Here is a 19,255-nt window from a genome sequence, read left to right as displayed (position 1 = left end):
TTTACGTTTTGTTTTGATCAGAACGTGTACTATTGACTCCGTCCTGAAGGGGTTAAGCTGTAGTTGTTCTGGTGACTATAGTGTCCCTTTAAGTCACCTAAAAATGTTCAGAACAGTTCCCCCTTTCACACTATAAATTAAAGTGTTCCTCTTTGTCCATTCGAGATGTTGGAAGTTATGCAGCAACATGTGAATTCTGCATACAAGCTTGACTCTAACTGAGCTGCCTAACTGCATGAAGAATAAAACAAGGTGGAGTTGGTAATCAAAGGTGGTAAAACAACACCTTCCCATATCATGTGATCATGCGTATCACGTGACTCGCAGACACCACGTGTTTCAAGCCGGATAGGAAGTGCTTGGTAGAGTTTGTGAGATGCGGCTCCTCCCCATGCTGTATAGGACTGTATGCAGGTAGGTGTTTCAATAGCTGTCAGCACTGTCACAGCTCCCATTGTAAAAGGCATCATACAGAACTAGGAGTCATCTGTACTTACAGCAGGAAGGTAGGTGCCCCTGGAACTAGTCTGCAGGCCCTGGAATTTCATGTAATTTTAAGAGTAACCCTTCAGCAACCAGAGTGATCTGCGATGACTTACCTGCCCTTTAATATGGATTGATTTATCTAGAGTTATTCAGACTTTTTAGTAAATTGTCCTGTTTCTAGTGGTTTTATATGGTTCCTCATCTTAATGATTCTTTTTTTTTTTTTTTTTTTTTTTTTAAAGAAGAATGAGCATTGATTTTGTGTGTGTGTGTGTGTGTGTGTGTGTTTATAGAGGTGTTTTACTGTAAACACATTCATTTGGAATTTGGGACTTTTACAACTTCAGGCAACTTTAAGGGTGCATTATAAGAAGTGGGTGTATGTATTTGTGTACATTTAAAGCAACAGCTGTCAAAATAGCGAATTGAAAATATTGACCTGTTATAATAATAATAATAATATAATAAGAAAAAGTAATGTAGTGTTTTAACAACGCAGCAGAGTGAAAGCACCAAAATGATTTAACTAGTTAGGCTACTAAGTTTGGGGGGGGCTGGGAATTTGGGGATATGGTTAGCTTTGATGGGAGGTTAAGTGGCATCACTTTTAGTCATGGTAATTTAAAGCAGCTGTAACACAAAATCCTCTTCTCATCCCCCCCACCCCCCAAAAAGGATGAGTAAGATAAAATATTTGTGAACTGCTCCTAAAGACTGTGTTGGAAATTCCAACCTAGTACAAAAGATAAAAAAAATTCTACACCTGACAAAAGGCGGGGACATTTTCTTTGTCAAGCCCTCAGCTATCACTAGTGATGACTGAGGGCGGGGGAAAAAAAACTCTTTATAGGGAGGATCTTGCGTTCTGCAGCTTGTGTGGACATCAATGTTGTACTCTTGCGCATGTAGATGAAGCACCAGGAGTCGAAGAAGACCTAGAAGAGGTAGAAGATTGCGGTGCCCACGAAGGACAGGATACCCTGCCTCCATGGCCACCGGAATACAAGCAGAAAGTTATAGATATGATGCATTGTATTTATTATCTGTATTAAATGTCAACATATTCGGCAGCACTGCAAATTGAAATTACAATCTGTTTGTTAAAATATGACTGCCCAATGTTTATTGATGGCTCCTTTCGCAGTTTTGTGAAGATATGCTCTGCCATCATTCTGAGATCAGAGTTTAATTGTTTGATGCCCTTAATCATGTGTGTGCACACAATTTAAAAACAAACTGCACTCCGCTTAACTTTTCAGCTGTCAATTGTTTTCAGTGAAGCAAGGTCATTGTGGTGAAACACAGTGAGCGATTCTAGTTACACCACTGCATTAGCCAATCATACTGATTTCCAGTACAGGAACCTTCACTAAACTTGGATATTTAGCAAATTAAAACCAATAATATAATCAAGACTATAGTTGTTGGAAATTTTGTTCTAAACCAGCTATTTTAGCTTTAATTTGCCATTCTATTTCAATTTGATAAAATTTGGAGTTTAATGAATATCCCTGATAGTCAGAAAAGCAGTGGTAAGCGCTAACAACCTGTGTGTCTCCCACACAGGAGATGGATTACAAACAAAAGAGAGACCATGAGAAAGTTCCTCTCTTTTTCGATATGTAGGGAACCTTCTTGGTACATTACCTACTTGGTACATACGTTATGGCAACTGATTTAGAGTAATATTGTCTCAAATCTGTTCCCTTTATCTCTACTTCATCTGCAGCCCCCCTTGCCACTTCCTCAATCGTCATGAGGACACCAATCATTATTTAGAAGCATTGTAGAACCTAGGTTTGTTTGTCCTCTCTGCTACGCACCAGTTAAATTTCTCTTACTATGATTCTCAATGAGAGATCCAGAATGCGACACCACATGTGCGTCTCCCACAGTTCGATGGCCTCATTTTTGATCTCTTCATTTTTCATAGAAAATGAGGTGATTAGGTTATGCAGTACAGCTCACTTGAGAGTACACCACGCATTACAGGAGCGCATTCTGCACACGCAGGAGCTCCAAACCGTTGATATCAGCATCCTAGGCATGCTGATGTCACTGTATGCTTGGGTATGTGAGAAGAGAAGTGAGTATCCTGCCTCTCTGATGCAGGGGGTGTCAAACTATGAAATTACACTTCTCAGGGGGATAGCAGTAGAGGAGCATATTCAAGGTATTATAACCACTTAAATAAAATGAAGTTGTTATAGTGCCTACAGCCACCTCTTGGCGAATCCCCTGACTTTGGTGCTTGTACCCTCTTTGTACGCATAACACAGCTTGATAAACTAGGAGATAGAGGACCTCACTTTTTGGCAGAGAGTGCTCAGTTAATTATCTTAACAAATGAAATAATAGGTGTTCTTAGCTAACTGAAGCTAACCAGCATGAAGCAGGCTGTGGAGCCGCAGTTGCTTTGTGGGACGTAGTTACATTTGCTGAAACTCCTCTGCTGCTGGAATTGTAACTCCACCCATGGCAGCATCATTGGGGTGTCATTAGCCAAGTATGTAAATTCTGTGCATATTCCTATATACAGAATTGCATTCGTTGGCTGAGAACGGTCAGGCGACTCTCAGCCATTGAATCTGCAAGGTATCCGCATCTGTCTTATGCAACAACACAGGAGACCTGATGCCAGTAGAAAACCAAATAAGAGGTCTGACTTTTGCTAAACGGTTTGTCCCATTACTGGGAACAATAACCAGTACAACGTGCTGTAGTGGTTATGGTGCCAAGAGTGCCATGGCACCTCCCCAAGCGGGAGTTTTGACTTCTTAATTGCTATCCGTCAGTGTCGCTACCGATCTCCACTACATTGGAATCGCCATTTGGACACAGGATTTTTTGTGCATGCTGCTGTCCTTTCCATTCCCAGAGGTCACGTTGCAGATTGATTTTTGCATGGAAGAGTAATGTTTACAACTGGCTAGAAGCTTAGATCTCAACATTTTCAGTCACATCTTCAGATTATGTGCTAGGAGCATTATGACATTAGGTGATTTATTTAGTCTCTTGACATAAAGGGGTTGAAATTCGTCCATTTTCAATGATGCTTCACCTTTGCCGTTCGCTGTTATTTCTAAATTTTAATCTGTAGCAGCTAAATTCGCCACTCATGAAAACATCTTATTGTGACTTCGGAGGTCGACTGAAACATTACCATATACTGACTTTGCTAGCTGTGTTTTTTGGATGTGGTATTCTGGTTTAATCAAAAACATGGAACTTGCCGACGTGAGATGTTATTTATCATGCTAGCAGTTGCCGTTTAACATTTGAAACAAATTATTGCTGTTGACAGTGTCAGTCGAAGACTGTTTAGCACTTTGTCATTTGTGCATTGTGATTTGTGACGGGACAGGCTGACAGTATGTGCTAATTGTTGCAATTAGCGCTTGGAAAAGCAGAAATGGATGTGATCCTTTGTCGCTAGCATTTTCTTTTATGCTCTAGGAATGAAAGAAAATGTTAAAAACTAACAAAAAATAAACACACACAAAACCTAATCGCTCCCAAAAACATTTTCTGTAGAAGATTTGCTTTGTAACGCCTTTATGACAAAGTTTAGTGAGAGCACTTTTACTTTAATCCCTCATTACAGATGACATGGAAGCATGGTTATGAAAGTTACAGTCAGTCTTTCCCAAATGCACTGAATGTCACATTGAATTTTTAAAATGAAATTGTTTTGCTTTTTTTTTTATTTAACACAGGAAAAGCAGTTCTTGGAATCTGAAAGGCAAACCAGCTCATCAACAGTTAAATAGGTTCACCTGGTCATTTGCAGCGAGGTGAGCAGCAAAATTGCTTAAGTGTTATTTTTATGGCCTCAGATGATAGATTTTTGTATTTTAAATATTTTTTGTTTGTTTTTTACTTTTAAAATAAACTGATTTAAAGAACCACTCCACATCCCAAAAGCTGAAGTGCTTTATGGTTGAGAAGTATCCTCATTTAACCCCAGTTTATAAACGTGCTGATTTCTATGAGCCAGGGAACTCCCCCCTGGCTGTCAATTAAACAGCCAGGGAGGATTCCTTCCTACTTCCGTTAGCTTCCCTGAGCTAATGGAAGTGGCAGGCAAGCTCTACTTCAGTGTGCCTGCCTCCCTCCTCCTCCCTCCCTCACAGATCTCAGATCAGCTTGACAGCTTCATCCCTGCGACCTGGTGCGCACATGTGCACGGTCTGATATACGTGCACTCAACATTGTGCACATGGAGACCAAGTCAGAGGCTTCTCAATGAGAAGCCTCTGGTTATTTCCTTGTGATGAGGCTGCAGTCATAAGAAATGCAGCTTTTGTAATCTATTTTAAACTATATTCCCAATGAATACATACATGAGAATATGCATGTATTTACTCCTTGGGGGTATATCTAATAAACTGTGGGCTGTTTTGGTGGGGGGATTGGAAGTATGGCGTGGTCCTTTAATTAAAGCACAGTTTATTAAAATGTTTATAACGCTTTCAAGAGTGCCGTTCTGTATGCTGGTTTATAATCCGTGCTAGAGTAATGCTTCTAGCAGTATGGTCCATGTATTTGGTGTAGTAGTATTGCAAATGTGTTGGGCTTGTTACGGTATATTAAACAAAGGTTATACACTGGCAGAAGATGTCACTATACCTGGATTTTGCATGTCTCAGGCCACAATTGTTGCATAAACGTTCCCAATCAGCGAATTTGACCTACATTTTGCAACAAGTCCAAATCAAGACCGCTGATTCAGCAGAGAGAAATACACTTCCAAACTGTGCAAATAAGTTTAAAACAAAATAACTTTCATTTCTTTGTTTTAAAATTCTCGGCTGGGACTGTACAGCAGGGGGAAGGCATAGAAACCATGACCAGTGCATATTTGCAATAGTATGATGATTTTGTAACCTGAAACAGCCACATATAACACAATTTTGCAACTGCTTTGTCAAATCTACTTTGTGAATAGATATTATTATTATTATTATTATTATTATTATTATTATTATTATTATTATTGGTATTTATATAGCGCCAACTAATTCTGCTGCACTATTTTTTTTTTAATTTCATTTTTTTACAATTTTTTTTACAATAAATGAGACAATTACAATGTAACACAGGAACAATAGGTAGATGAGGACACTGCTCAAACAAGCTTACAGTCTAGAGGAGGTGGGGTACAAATACACAACAGGGCAGCAAGGGTGACAGCCACCAAACAAGGTGGAAAAGTAGCTGAAATAGAGGTGCGAGTGGAGTATGGCTCTTTAGGAGAGCAAGAGATATTGAGAGACTAGTTTGGGTCTAGCCAGGAGACGTGCCAAACATCAATGTAGTCAAATCACTACACATATCACAGTACTTCTCTAAAAATAGACAGTCATGTCCAAGGCCAGTAGTCTGCTTGAATGCTTGGCGTCATATTACAAATTATCACAGGAACCAGGCTTGTTATAGGACATTCCTTGCCACTCAACTTATTTTTATTCATGAATGCCTAATGGGATTAACAGTTTGTTCCCCCCCACCCCCCTTTTTTTTTATTTTTTGTAATCTCCAAATTCCTTGCTTCATAGCACAGTTACTTCTGAGATAGCTACCATGGCACTGACTTTGTTTAATTTGGTACGAAGTGCTGTTCATTGCATGTGAGAGAAACATTGGTGGGATTGATATTGTTGTGGCATTGGCTCATACATACTATAGGTACCCAGACCACTTCAGCACATTGAAGTTGTCTGGGTACAGTGTCCCTTTTACCTTTAGTCATGCAATGTAAAACATTACAGTGTTAGAAATGTATGTGGCAGCACTAAGACAGCAACTAGTGGCTCTTCTGGAATGTTACCGGACTTTTGGACCTCCAGTAACTGACGCTGGAGGTCTTCACGGTTTGCATGAGGACCTCCAGCGTCAGCTATATCTCCATAGGGGAAATAATACCGCGCATGCGAATTAGTGCCCCCCCCCGCGTTGGAAGAGGCGGAGCCGCAACACAGCGCTGAGGGACTTTGTTGCTGGGATCAGGTAGGTAAATAAAATCAGGCAGAGAGAGAGCTGTAGTATCCCTTTAATGATTTAGCGTTCTAATGATAATATCCCTATATATTGCCACCCATTTATTGTTGCTGGGCAGGTTTATGACATAATGCTTATTATGATAATTAGGTGTTTGGATATCTGAATCATTTAATACTTTCCAATGGAAAAGCAGTTTAATTGTTCCAGGAAACAACTGCATCGTGAATATGATGATATACATACCAATAAGTGTTTTTTTACAATTTCATTTTACATGTTAATATGCTCTTCAGACTACAATATTAGGTTTTTGCAGAGTCTTCTTGAATTTAGTGTGTGATATGATGATGATAGGGCAATGTGTGTTCCAGGAAAGAATGAAACCCTTGAAGGAACATTTCAACATATTGCTAACTTTTTTCCCCTTTCCTTACTTTTTTTTTGTAGAATGGGTAACTTTTTATCTTCCAGCGCACCACAATCTGATATTATAAAGATGGTTAAGGTAAGACCAATAAAGGCCTGTGTATACATTTGTAAAGATCTGCACAACCTGTTTTACAACCACTTTAGCTCTGCTTGAAGGGACAAGCCAAACAAATTACATGCAAATGAATGCTTAACAGTTTTATTTTCCATTCTCTTGACGTTTTTTGTAGCATAACAGGATTATATACGACAAGAGGAACAGGAAACCTCTAGAATACTGCATGTTTTATAATGTAACGAAGGGCTGCAAGAGAAAAGCTCATGCTATAAATCTGACTATATATATATATATATATATATATATATATATATATATATATATATATATATATATATATATAATTTTTATTTATTTATTACACAAGATTCACCGGTGAGTGCGCTGGATCTTGTGTATCATATAATTTGGCCCCCAGCAGCACCCCCATTTATGCATGTTCGGGTGAGTGCAGCCAACTTGTTTAAACTTCTTCTGTTTAAAAACAAACTTGTATTAATCCATAGACCATGTTTAGGATCCAATCCTAGTCTTTTCTCAAGACAGCATGTGCATACCACAAGCTCAAATATATAACATAAACAATGTAATCACTAAATTTACTCTGTAGACCTATGTCTATCCATCTATCAATCATTTTATTTATTTTTTTTATTCCAGGAAACTGTCTCTGAGAATTGTGTGGTGATCTTTTCAAAGACTTCGTGTCCTTACTGCCAAATGGCAAAAGAAGCGTTCAATGATCTAAATATAAACTATAAAGTGGTAGAGTTGGACCAAGAAGAACATGGAAACCAAATTCAAACCATTCTTCATAAAATGACTGGAGCCAGAACTGTAAGTATCACATGCATATATACGTAACTATCGCTATTACTTTACTATGTATGTAACATTGTGGCGATGGATTAAATGCTGCAGAGTTAATATGGCTACCAAATTAGATGGAGGACCAGAAAGAGCATGTCGAGTTGCATATGTAATTTTATATAAAATAGATAAAATCCAGGTAAGTGACAATGTGATAAGGATTTGAAATGTAATTAAGCAGATTAATAATGGTCTGGACAGGTAACCGTCAAGATCTTTGTGTTGGAATAAGGAAAAAAAAGTCTACGAATGCTGTGCATAGTAATACCTCTATGCAGATCTGTTGGGTATAGAGAAAAATGCACTCATACTTACCGTAATTTTCTTTTCCTGGCCATAGGCCATGGCAGCACAACAATGGGTAGCTCCTCCCCTATCCCTAATTAGACAGGAACCAATTAAAATAAAGGTACAAATACCCCCTCCTACCTCCTCCTCCCTCAGTCTAGTTAACAGCAATATCCCTGGGTGGGATCCTTGTGCTGCCATGGCCTATGACCAGGAAAAGAAAATTACGGTAAGTATCAGTACATTTTTCTCTTTCCTGGCCATATCCATGGCAGCACAACAATGGGTAATACCCAAGCTTAAACCAAGGGAGGGGAAAGAATACTCAGACAAATATGATATAGTGCAAGTGTATTAGCACAATTAACCAAACGTGACAACATTGTAAGTGAGAAATTAATCATTAGATGCAGAAAGAACAGATTTGCCAAATGCATCGTATTGACCAGCCTTTACGTCTAAACGATAATGTCTGATAAATGTATTTGAGGAAGACCCAAGTGGCTGCTTTGCAAATCAGTTCTGCCGACACTCTTGCAGCAGCTGCCCAGGATGATGAGAGAGAACGTGCTAGACCTTCAGGGATTCGTGCTTTAGATTCTTTATATGATTGGATAATAGCTGCAACTATCCATCTACTAATAGTGGCTTTAGAGACTTGGAGACCCTTCCTAGAGCCGCTGGGAATACCAAAAAGCTTTTTAGAACTTCGCCATTCTGACAATCTCTGTAAATATATCCTGAGGCACCTCACTTAGTCAATAGCCTTCAAGTCAGTGTCGTCGTTAGATTATTCTGAAATCAGTGCAGGGAGTATTATTCTTCATTTACATGTTACCTTAGGACGGAATTCTGGAACTGTCCTTAGAATGACTCTGTCCTTATGAAATATAGCAAAAGGTTCTTCAGTAGAAAGAGCATGAAGATCAGACTCCCTTCTACCAGAGGCTAAGGCCACCAATAGCACTGTCTTGATAGTGAGGAGAGGACATGAGATTGATTCTAATGGTTCAAAAGGATCTGTTTTAAGGACCAGAGGAATATCCCAAGGTGGAGTAATAGATTTAATGGGAGGCTTAATTTTCATGACTGCCGTCATAAATCTTGCTATGTCTAACTCCAATGCCCATTTATGATCAGTTAAAGCAGAGAGGGCTGAAATATGAACTTTCAAGGTATTGTAATTCAATCCTTTTTCCAGGCCAGATTGTAGAAATTCTAAAATATCTTTGGTTGATAGATTCAGAATATCCAAAGGTCTTGAACTGGCCCGTGAAGAAAATACATCCCAGATTCTGTAATAAGTAGATGAAGTGGACTTCTTCCTTGCTTGTAGGAGTGTCTCAATTACTGCTTGAGAAAATCTCTTATTTTTCAACCCTTCCCTTTCAAGTACCATGCCATCAGATGAAGGGATGCTGGGTTTGGATGAGGGATTGGACCCTGTTGTAGCAGGAATGGGACAACTGGAAGACGCCACGGGTCTTTCTTGCAGAGACTTAATAGGAGAGGAAACCAAGGCATGCGCGGCCACAAAGGGACTATCAGGATTAATGATACCTTCTCTTGTCTCAGTCTCCTCCGTAGCGGTAAGGTGAGGATTCGGAGGGAATGCATAGGCCAGGTCGAATTCCCAATTGCATGTTAGTGCGTCTCTTCCCATGGCTTGTGGATCTGGAATTTTTGAGAAGAAATTCTTCACCTTCCTGTTGTTACTTGTCGCCATCAGATCTATTTGTGGACGACCCCATTTCCCTGCAATCTGAAGGAATATGTTGTTTGATAGACTCCATTCTCCTGGGTCTAGTCTTATCCTGCTGAGAAAGTCGGCTACTGAGTCTTGTATTCCTGGGAGATGTATTGCAGAGATGCCTTCCAAATTTAATTGTGCCCAGGACATCAGGTTTCATTACCTTCATCATTCTGCAACTCCTCGTCCCTCCTTGATGATTTATATATGCAACCACTGTAGCATTGTCTGATCTGATTTTGACCCACTTGTGGAATAGAAGCTGTCGGGGGGTGGGGCCTAACATCCAAGATGGCCGGCAGCACTTTCCAAGAGCTCCAGCACTAATGAGCAACAATAGGCAATTTATGTCCAAATCGACACCCAAATAAGCTCGAGCTGACCGGAGGACGAAGCAGAAACAAGCAGGGACCATGGGGAAACCCGTCTCTTATACACACGCCAAGATACATTTCTGTCCGGCCGCGGGGCCATGTGTCTGGGGGAGGCGGCCGACTGAACCCATACAGCCACAGAAGGCACCAATGTCAGCAGTCACAGTCTCTCCCACATGACCCTGGGAGAACACAGAGAGTCCCACTAACTGCCTCACTGAGCAAGCAGACTTCTCCGCAAGGCTGGACGCGATATTCAACGAGTTTTGGAAAACTGGCCCAGCGTCAAAGGCAGCAAGCGAAACCTAAGCAAGGTAACCACCTACCTCAAAGTCCACGAGGTACACGCAAAATGGCCGCTGCGCTGGACCTCCGGTTCCCTCACAGCCAACCTCACCGCTCAACTCCCCGAGTCAAACAGCGGACTGTAACAGAGATCGTCCGGTTCCTATCTGGACTGGGAAGCCACAAAAGAAAGCACCCTACCGACCGCCCATACACCCGAAAGGTCATCCGGGCATCGGTGCTCACGAGGGCCCACGATCCTACCGCACGTCGCGGGGGGATCCATAGAAACAGGGTAATGACTCCCGTCCCAGCCTGGGCTGGGGGAGTGAGGCGGCAGCAGCTCTATCACCACGGATCCACCCGACGCCAGCGGCTATACCGTTCCAAGCGGAGCACCGAGATGGCAGGAGGACTAGACTTGCCTGAACCGGTACCATCACTACCGTCGACGGGAATCGGCTGATCCTGGACTCAAAGTTAGACCTCCGTGTCACCTGCCATGGACACTACGAGCTAGGATATATACACTGAGGGCCCATCCCCTTCACGCTCACACCTGATCTTATCACTTAGTTTACCGCAGCCTTAATGTTTATATGCCAGTCGAGTTGTTCCAGCATGCCAGCTGGTGCTCTTGCCGGTACAATGTAATGAATCGTATGTCCTGTTGTGAGACTGTTTTGTTTTGCCTCTTGGTTAACACGCCAGGATGACCCAAATATGGAGGTTGTCTAATTTCTAGCTCAAGAGGGGCACATTAATATAACACCAATGTCAAATCTGCCGTAACCTCACAAATGACACCCAGCGGTCACTAAGCTACAGTATTAATAATTATAGTTTAGCATGTTACGAGACCTCTTCCTTGACAGCGTTATTGTCAGCCTACTCAATATGTCTAAAATGTGTTAACTGTCATCCCACTATCTGACATAACTTGACTCTGCTGGTTTATTACTCTTAAACAATGTGTGTTTATTTGATGCCTACTCCGTTTGATATTTTCATGTAAAAAAAAAAAAAAAAGTGCCAGCTAATCTGTCACAATCTGTCATGTTATGGTCAAGCTTGTTGATGCTATTGTGACTCTTCACGCTTAATGTCAATCTATGCACAAGAAAAAAAAAGAATAAAAAAAAAAAGAATAGAAGCTGTCGGAAGTGTTTCAGAGCCTTGAGAACTGCAAGAAGCTCTAGGAGATTTGAAGGGGTCCCGGAAGCCAGAAAAAGGCCACTTCCCTTGTCCCGAACGTGAGCTCCCCAACCACACTTGCTGGCATCTCTGGTAATTATGGTCCAAGGGATATTTCCTAGGGGAAAACCTTTGAAGAGAAACTTGTTTAGCCTGCTTAGGTCTAGTAAAGGCCTCCATCCCCCTGTGGATTTTCTGGTGAGAAAGATATGTGAGTAAAACCCATGTGTCTGTTGAGCCCGTGGAACTTGAACAATAAGTCCATCTTTTTGAAGGGATGAAACAAATTATTTTAGGGCGTTTCTTTTCTCTATATCTCTTGGACAGTTTGTCTGTTGAAAGGAGCGAGGTGGAGGAGTACTGGAAAACTCTATGGAATAACCTCTTTGTATTATATCCAGCACCCATCTGTCTTGAGTTGAATGTTCCCAAATTTCTTGGAATAGTAGTAGACTGGCACCTACTCCTCCAGATTGGGAAGCGACCCCGTCATAAAGGCTTCTTGTGGAATGAAGAACCCCTGGATCTACCTCTTCTTCTGGAAGAATGTCCTCCTCTCCATGGAAGGGATCTTCCATATTCTCTTCCGGGTTTATATGAACTGGTATCTCGAAAGGAAGGGTATTCAGAGTATCTCCTAGCTCGAAAAGATCCCCGGGTTTTCCGGTCTTGTGGAAGAAAAGCTCTTTTCCCTTTCTGCAGCTCTTTTGATACACTCATCAAGATTTTTCCCAAACATCTCTCCATGAAAAGGAAGAGCACACAGACTAGATTTAGATGATGAGTCTGCAGACCAAGATCTCCGCCACAACGCTCTTCTAGCCGATACTGAGAGAGCCATGTTCCTTGCCAGAGCCTTTACCATATCCACCGATGATTCAGAGGAAAAGTCAACGGCCAGCTTAATATCGCTTAACCTCTCCAGAAGAGATCTGCTTCTCCCATCTCTGATATCTTCTTCCAAGTTCTCAATCCATATTTTCAAAGCCCTGGATACTGATGTGAGGGCTATTGCAGGGTGAAAGCCTGTACCAGCCGCTACATAGGCTTTAGAAAGATGTAAATCAATTTTTCGGGTGTCTAAATGAGACTGCATCGTTATACATACATGTGGGCTGTCAATATGGAGAAATCTAAGGATGTTTCTAGGATATATATTCTTCTCACCACTTCCTGCTACCTCTTGGTCACTGCAGGGAATAAGAGTTTATTGGCATTCTTCTTTTGCTACCCCTAGGGTCACAGCAAGCAAACCCCCGGTCACTAAGGGGGTATCTTCAGGGGGACACCTTTGCACAGGGCTGGGTACTGAAGCTGCCCAAGGAAGATAGGCTGAACTCCCTTGGGGGCAGAAGGTAAAGACCCTCAGGTAAGCCAAAAAGAAAGTGACTATAGTCCTGAAAAAGACTAATTTGGTCTTATAGGGACAGGAACAAAAAGACTGAGGTAGGAGGGGGTATTTGTACCTTTTTTTTAATTGGTTCCTGTCTTATTAGGGATAGGGGAGGAGCTACCCATTGTTGTGCTGCCATGGATATGGCCAGGAAACAGGCTATTTGAAGCCAGAATGTGTTAGAATGCTGGATGAAATTGTTTATCCCTTTTATATGAGATGGAATATTTATATTTGGATTTTCTTTTGTTAGAAGGGGGCGATTATGGCTTCAACAGATCTCTATCTTGACTAAAGGGTTACCCCAAGCAACATGACCACGGTGATTTGAAGTGGTCATGGTGCCTGGATCCTGCATATGTAGTATTTTTGTAAAAATAAACTTTGCTGCCGGAGGAGTATGTCTACTTCTAGTATTGTCATTCGGCAGCCTTGAACAAGTATTCTGGGCTGGCACAAGTTTAATCTGTGCATATTTTACGTCCATCGCTTGCACAGCATGCTGGTTACAGATGACTTATTGCGGCATAACTCCACCTTGAAACCCTGCCAGTAATAAGCTAAGAATGAGTCTTCCCAGCTCTCATAAATTTCCTCAATGCGTTGGAATGTTACTCATGATGTGAAGGGACTGTTTCCTAGAGCCAAACATTAGCCTTGCAAGTCCAAACAGTGTCATTGTCTGTGGTGATCGGTGTTGTGCACAGCCGTGCAATCCAAGCACCAGATAGCAAGAGGACAAATTGCTTTTTGGTTCTGCATGAACGCATATTCAGGGAGCAGTACCTGCAAGCCTCTCCACGTCCTGTAAACATTCTGAGGGTGGCTCTTTACTTGTAGGTAAAACTTTGAGCTCTGCTTTAGTATATTGGTACCATAACCAGGTTAAATATGCATTGTGAAGTGTAGTTTGCAGGAGAATCCCATTACTGACATATATTGTTATGGTTCCTCGTCTCACAATCTGCCAGAGAATTACCAGTTCATGCTGCCACCTTGTGGCATGCATATACAATTACATCCTCACTATATATATATATATATATATATATATATATATATATTATATATATATATATATATATATATATAATTTTTTTTTTTTTTTTTTAAAGGAACACTCAACTACAATTATTTATATAGCGCCAATATATTCTGCAGTGCTGCATAATGGGTAAATGTTACAAAATGTGCATGATGTACGGGAACAGTAGATGAAGATAGCCCTGCCTAAATAAGCTTACAATAAATAAAATTATATATAATGCTGGGGTTTTGGGAACTCTTCTAAATATATTGTTAAAGGAACACTATAGGGTCAGTAAGACAAACATGTATCATCTAGCCCCCATGACCCAATTGCCTCCTTAAATATAGTAAATTCTAACTTGTATTCAAGTCTGAAGCTGCTGGCTCTGCCCCTGACCTGCCTGCTGTCTGCTGACTTCATCAGAAATGGGGGTCTGAACCAATCCCAATGCTTCCCCATAGGATTGGCTGAGACCATCAAGGTGACCGATCAGGGGCAGAGCAAGCACAAGTCAAACACAGCCCTGGCCAATCAGCATCTCTTCATAGATATCCATTAAATTAATTAATCTCCTATGAGGAAAGTTCAGTGTCTGCATGCAGAGGGTGGAGACACTGAATGGCAGTGCTGCTTACTCTTCAGGACTGCCCCAGGAAGCACCTCTAGCAGCCATCTGAGGAGTGGCCAGTGGAGTTAGCACTAGGCTGTAATGTAAACACTGCATTTTCTCTGAAAAGACCGCGTTCACAGCAAAAAGCTTGACGGTAATGATTCTACTCACCAGAACAAATTCAATAAGCTGTAGTTGTTCTGGTGACTATAGTGTGCCTTTAATTACCTGTAATCTAGTGATGAGATGATTGGAGACCATATTATGCAATTAGTTGAAGCCAGCTGCAAGTTTGTGAATGCAAGATAATTGCTGCAAACTTCACATAACACGCATCAAAATCAAGCAAAATTAAACAGCTTTCAGGGATGCAGAAATTAAAGGGTAAAGTTGGAGATTGGCCTTCAGTGAAGTCTAGAGGGAAGGCTCACATTTTGTTTTGCGCTAATGCTGATTTTGGAACTTTGCAATGCTGCTGCTTCAATTGCTGCTCCTGCTGTAATCCATATTTGGTTTCAAATGAGAACTAAAAAAAAAAAGGCAGTCATATTTAACATTTCTTCATCCTGTTCTTTTTAACAAGGTTCCTCGGGTTTTTATTAATGGATCCTGTATTGGAGGCGGAACGGAAACTCGGAAGCTTAAAGAAGAAGGGAAGTTAATGGAACTTGTGCAGCAGTGTGGAATCAGTGGTGCAGGAAGCTGATCGCTCTGTGCTCTGACTGTTCATGGTCTACCTCACAGTGTTTAAGAAGACCTACAATGAAATGGCAACGTTGTTTGGTTATTTTATTTTTAATTTAATCTTGTGCTATAACTTCAAGGCTATTGGTATAATTTTAAACATTGATAAATATTTAATAAATTCCTTTTTAAAATGCAGCTCTCAAGAAAGTAACATTGCTCTGCATTAATTATTATTGGGATCATTATGTAACCATTTAGAAGATTGGCAGTTTTAATGGCAAATATGGGGGTAATTGGGTACATACATGATTAATAAGGTACTCTATAATCCAGTTTACATCTCTAGCGTTTGAGGTCTGTATTAATTAGGGCATACACCTGTACTAGATGCTGTGGACTATTACTCCCATCATTCTTAGCCCGGCTAAGCAGTAGGAGTTGGTCTATAGAATCTCCCGTGTCCATCAGGGTTAGTGCGCCACGCTGTAATACAGCTTCAGGATAAAGGTTAAAACATATAATGCACTTTTTCACCCAGTACATTAAAGGGTTACTCCAGCCACCATGACCACTTCTGCTTTTTGAAGCTGTCAGTGTGGTAGGAGGCTGTATGTGCAGCTTTTCTGCTGGACATCTAGAGATATTGTAATGTGCAGTGTTGTATCCTCGACACTTGACTTAGACAGCCCACAACTCTGAATGATATATATATATATATATATATATATATAACACGCAATTTTAAATAATAAAAGAAAAGACAATTTAAGAACCACAGTGCATTATAAGACAGACAATGTTAAATGAGCTGAGACCATTTAAGAACCACAGTGCATTATGGGACAGACAATGTTCAATAAGCTGGATGTTTTGTGCTAAAACAAGATCTTTAGTTATCAAAAAGTGATGACTGCAAAAAAAAATACAGTTAAAGGAACACTCCAAGCACCATAATCACTACAACCCAATTGTAATGTTTATGGTGCCAAAAGTGCCCTGTTTGCTAACGGTTTGACAACTTAGCTGGGGTCAGTTGCCGCCTCCTCTGCAGCAATAAACCAACCGTGGCCGTGCAAGAAATAAGCAAACTGCCTGAAATCTCTTAGCTGACAATTGGCAAATGAGCTAGCCCTACACTGCTGGACATAGCTATGTGAAGGGGATGACCGAAGCCTGTTGGAACCCAGGTAAGTTGTCAGACCATTTGCAAACTGTTTGACTACATATATATATATATATATATATATATATCTCAAAACATAAAATAATTTTGGTTAATAAGCATACATTATGTGAATATGCAGTATATAAAACCTGTGGTGTATTTACATAATAAAAAACGGTGTGTGGGATCGTTAAGGGATTGGCAAATTTTAGGTTATAATAAAACACAAATGTATAGTAACTTTTTTTTTTTTTAAAGTCATTTTAAGTACCATTTATTCCTGTATACAGTAGTCTCATTTATAGATGCTTGTTGTAATAAAGATGCTTGTTTGCTTTTTAAACAATGTATTTACTTTGATATTCCTTGGATATAACACACCTCTATACCTCATTGATAATGTTACAGGAATCCTGAATATAAAGTAACACTAATGAAGCTGACTTTTCCAGGAGTGTAATTCACCAATATATGTACAACTATTAAACCTCCATCTAAGGACTGCTATGGTACTTGGCTGTGGAAGATGTACATGTTTCCTGTTTGGGCCAGTGTGTATGTGCCTTTCCATTTTTAATTGTTTTGCTGCAGTACCATTTGACCTGTATTCCTTAGTATTAATCCATTACTGGTACTGTTTTAAATGTTCATTACATACTCTCGTTATAGCAGCTTACAATTATAATTCTTTTAAGTGGTTTCAATAAAATGTTTTGGTTCATCTTTTTATTCTTTTCTATTGTGTTTTTTTTTTTTATTTTTAGTGTCACAATGGATTGTACATGTTTTATTTATATTGGTACTGTTGAGAGCAATATACACTTCATAAATCAATTTTTGAAGAATACTACAGATTCCTGTAGTGTGATTTCAAGATTAATTTTAAAATTTTATACCACAAAATGAAAAATGGAAGAACATTTTCTAAGCCCACAGTATTTTCATTTGAAATTCACTTTGCGTGTGTGTGCGTGTTAGCTTTGGTTGATACATTTAGGAGTTATGTATATAAATTAATTTTACTCTATGGTATGTAATGCACTGTGCATTTGCTATGAGATTTTATGTATAGATACTTCAGAATTAAAGCTACCGTATATACTAGAGTGTAAGCCGACCCGAATATAAGCCGAGGCCCCTAATTTTACCCCCAAAAGCTGGGAAAACTTATTGACTCGAGTATAAGACTAGGGTGGGATATGCAGCAGCTACTGGTAAATTTGAAATAAAGTTAGATCCTAAAAAAATTATATTAATTGAATATTTATTTACAGTTTGTGTATATAATGAGTGCAGTGTGTGTGTTATGCAGAGCATTGGTGGGGGGTGGGCATTTTTATTTTAAAATTATTATTTTAATATTCTTGTTTTGTTAGTAATTTATTTTTTTATTAATATTTTATTACATTTTGATTTGTTTTATTTTCGTCCCCCCTCCCTGCTTGCTAGCTGGCCAGGGAGGGGGGCTCTCAGTCCCTGGTGGTCCAGTGGATGGGCACTGTGTAGGAGGGGGGCTGGCAGAGAGCTGCTTCTTACCTCTCCTGCAGCTCCTGTCAGCTCCCTTCTCCTCCGCGCCGGTCTCTCGCGAGACTTATACTGTGACTTGCAGAGGGAGCTGACCGGACCAGCGCGGAGGAGAAGGGAGCTGACGGGAGCTGCAGGAGAGGTAAGTAACAGCTCTCTGCCAGCCCCCAGTCTGTATTATGGCAATGTAAGTTGCCATAATACAAACATTGACTCGAGTATAAGTCGAGTTGGGGTTTTTCAGCACAATAAATGTGCTGAAAAACTCGACTTATACTCGAGTATATAGGGTATATAATGAAATCTAGGCGATCCAGACTGACACTAAATTGAAGGTAAAGTGTTGGCATTATGTAGGTGTTAACTCATGGCATGACTTGTCCACTGGTTGTCCAAATCATGATTTATTTATCCAAAAGCACAGAGGATGGGTGAGTAGGCAGATGTTATTAACATTCATAAGCCACACACACTAATAACTACGGACTGTGAATCTCATCATTCTCCTGTAAATGCCTGACGGTCATGGGTTTTACAATATATTCTAGTTTAAATTTGTTTAGAAACTTTGGTCAGCATTTTGCAACTGTCTAATGCTAAACATCTGTGAATACAATTGGACAGATGTGACAATAGAATTGGGGAAATAATGGGGAATGTGTGACCTTAGAGGCGAGATAGTGAAGGGAATATATAATGACTGGAGAAAAGAGCAGTGCTATTGTGACAGTGCTATTGTGCCAGCCCACTGGGAATTGTCCGGAACTAGGGAGATATTTTATTTTCAGGTCTGCTATTTTTTTCCCATTTAAATGTTTATTGAGAAGTTTCATGTTAAATAAACAAATAAAATGGGGGTACAAAATATAAAGTCCATTCCAGTTTAGATTCAATCACGTTACACAGTGTAATTGGTACCGTGAATACAGATTTATCACCCAACACAACTGCCAGGTCGTCACAGGTGTGCAAAGGGGAGATCAGGATCCCTCCTCCCTGTGTTGTCCTGTTTGACAATTGGTGAGTTAGAAGGCCCAAATACTTATGTGATACCTTAATTTAGCATAGGTAACAATTCCTACTGGTAATTCAGGTAAATGTGTCCCTCT

At 40.2% G+C, this 19,255-nt stretch overlaps 1 protein-coding gene across 1 annotated transcript; it reads left to right on the top strand.

Moving 5' to 3' along the window:
• Positions 1-324: 324 nt before the first annotated feature.
• GLRX2 (glutaredoxin 2) lies at positions 325-16,707 on the top strand. The gene is made up of 5 exons (XM_063426188.1): positions 325-414; positions 4,203-4,280; positions 6,937-6,994; positions 7,637-7,813; positions 15,354-16,707. Exons 1-5 carry the CDS (start codon positions 377-379, stop codon positions 15,474-15,476), a joined length of 474 nt encoding a protein of 157 aa, XP_063282258.1. The 5' UTR covers positions 325-376; the 3' UTR covers positions 15,477-16,707.
• The last annotated feature ends 2,548 nt before the right edge of the window (positions 16,708-19,255 follow it).

The sequence above is a fragment of the Pelobates fuscus genome, chromosome 7 (genome assembly GCF_036172605.1).
Source record: "Pelobates fuscus isolate aPelFus1 chromosome 7, aPelFus1.pri, whole genome shotgun sequence".
Taxonomy (NCBI): Eukaryota; Metazoa; Chordata; class Amphibia; order Anura; family Pelobatidae; genus Pelobates; species Pelobates fuscus.
The sequence above is the reverse complement of the archived record's forward strand: the minus strand, read 5'-3'. Positions and strand labels throughout refer to the sequence as shown.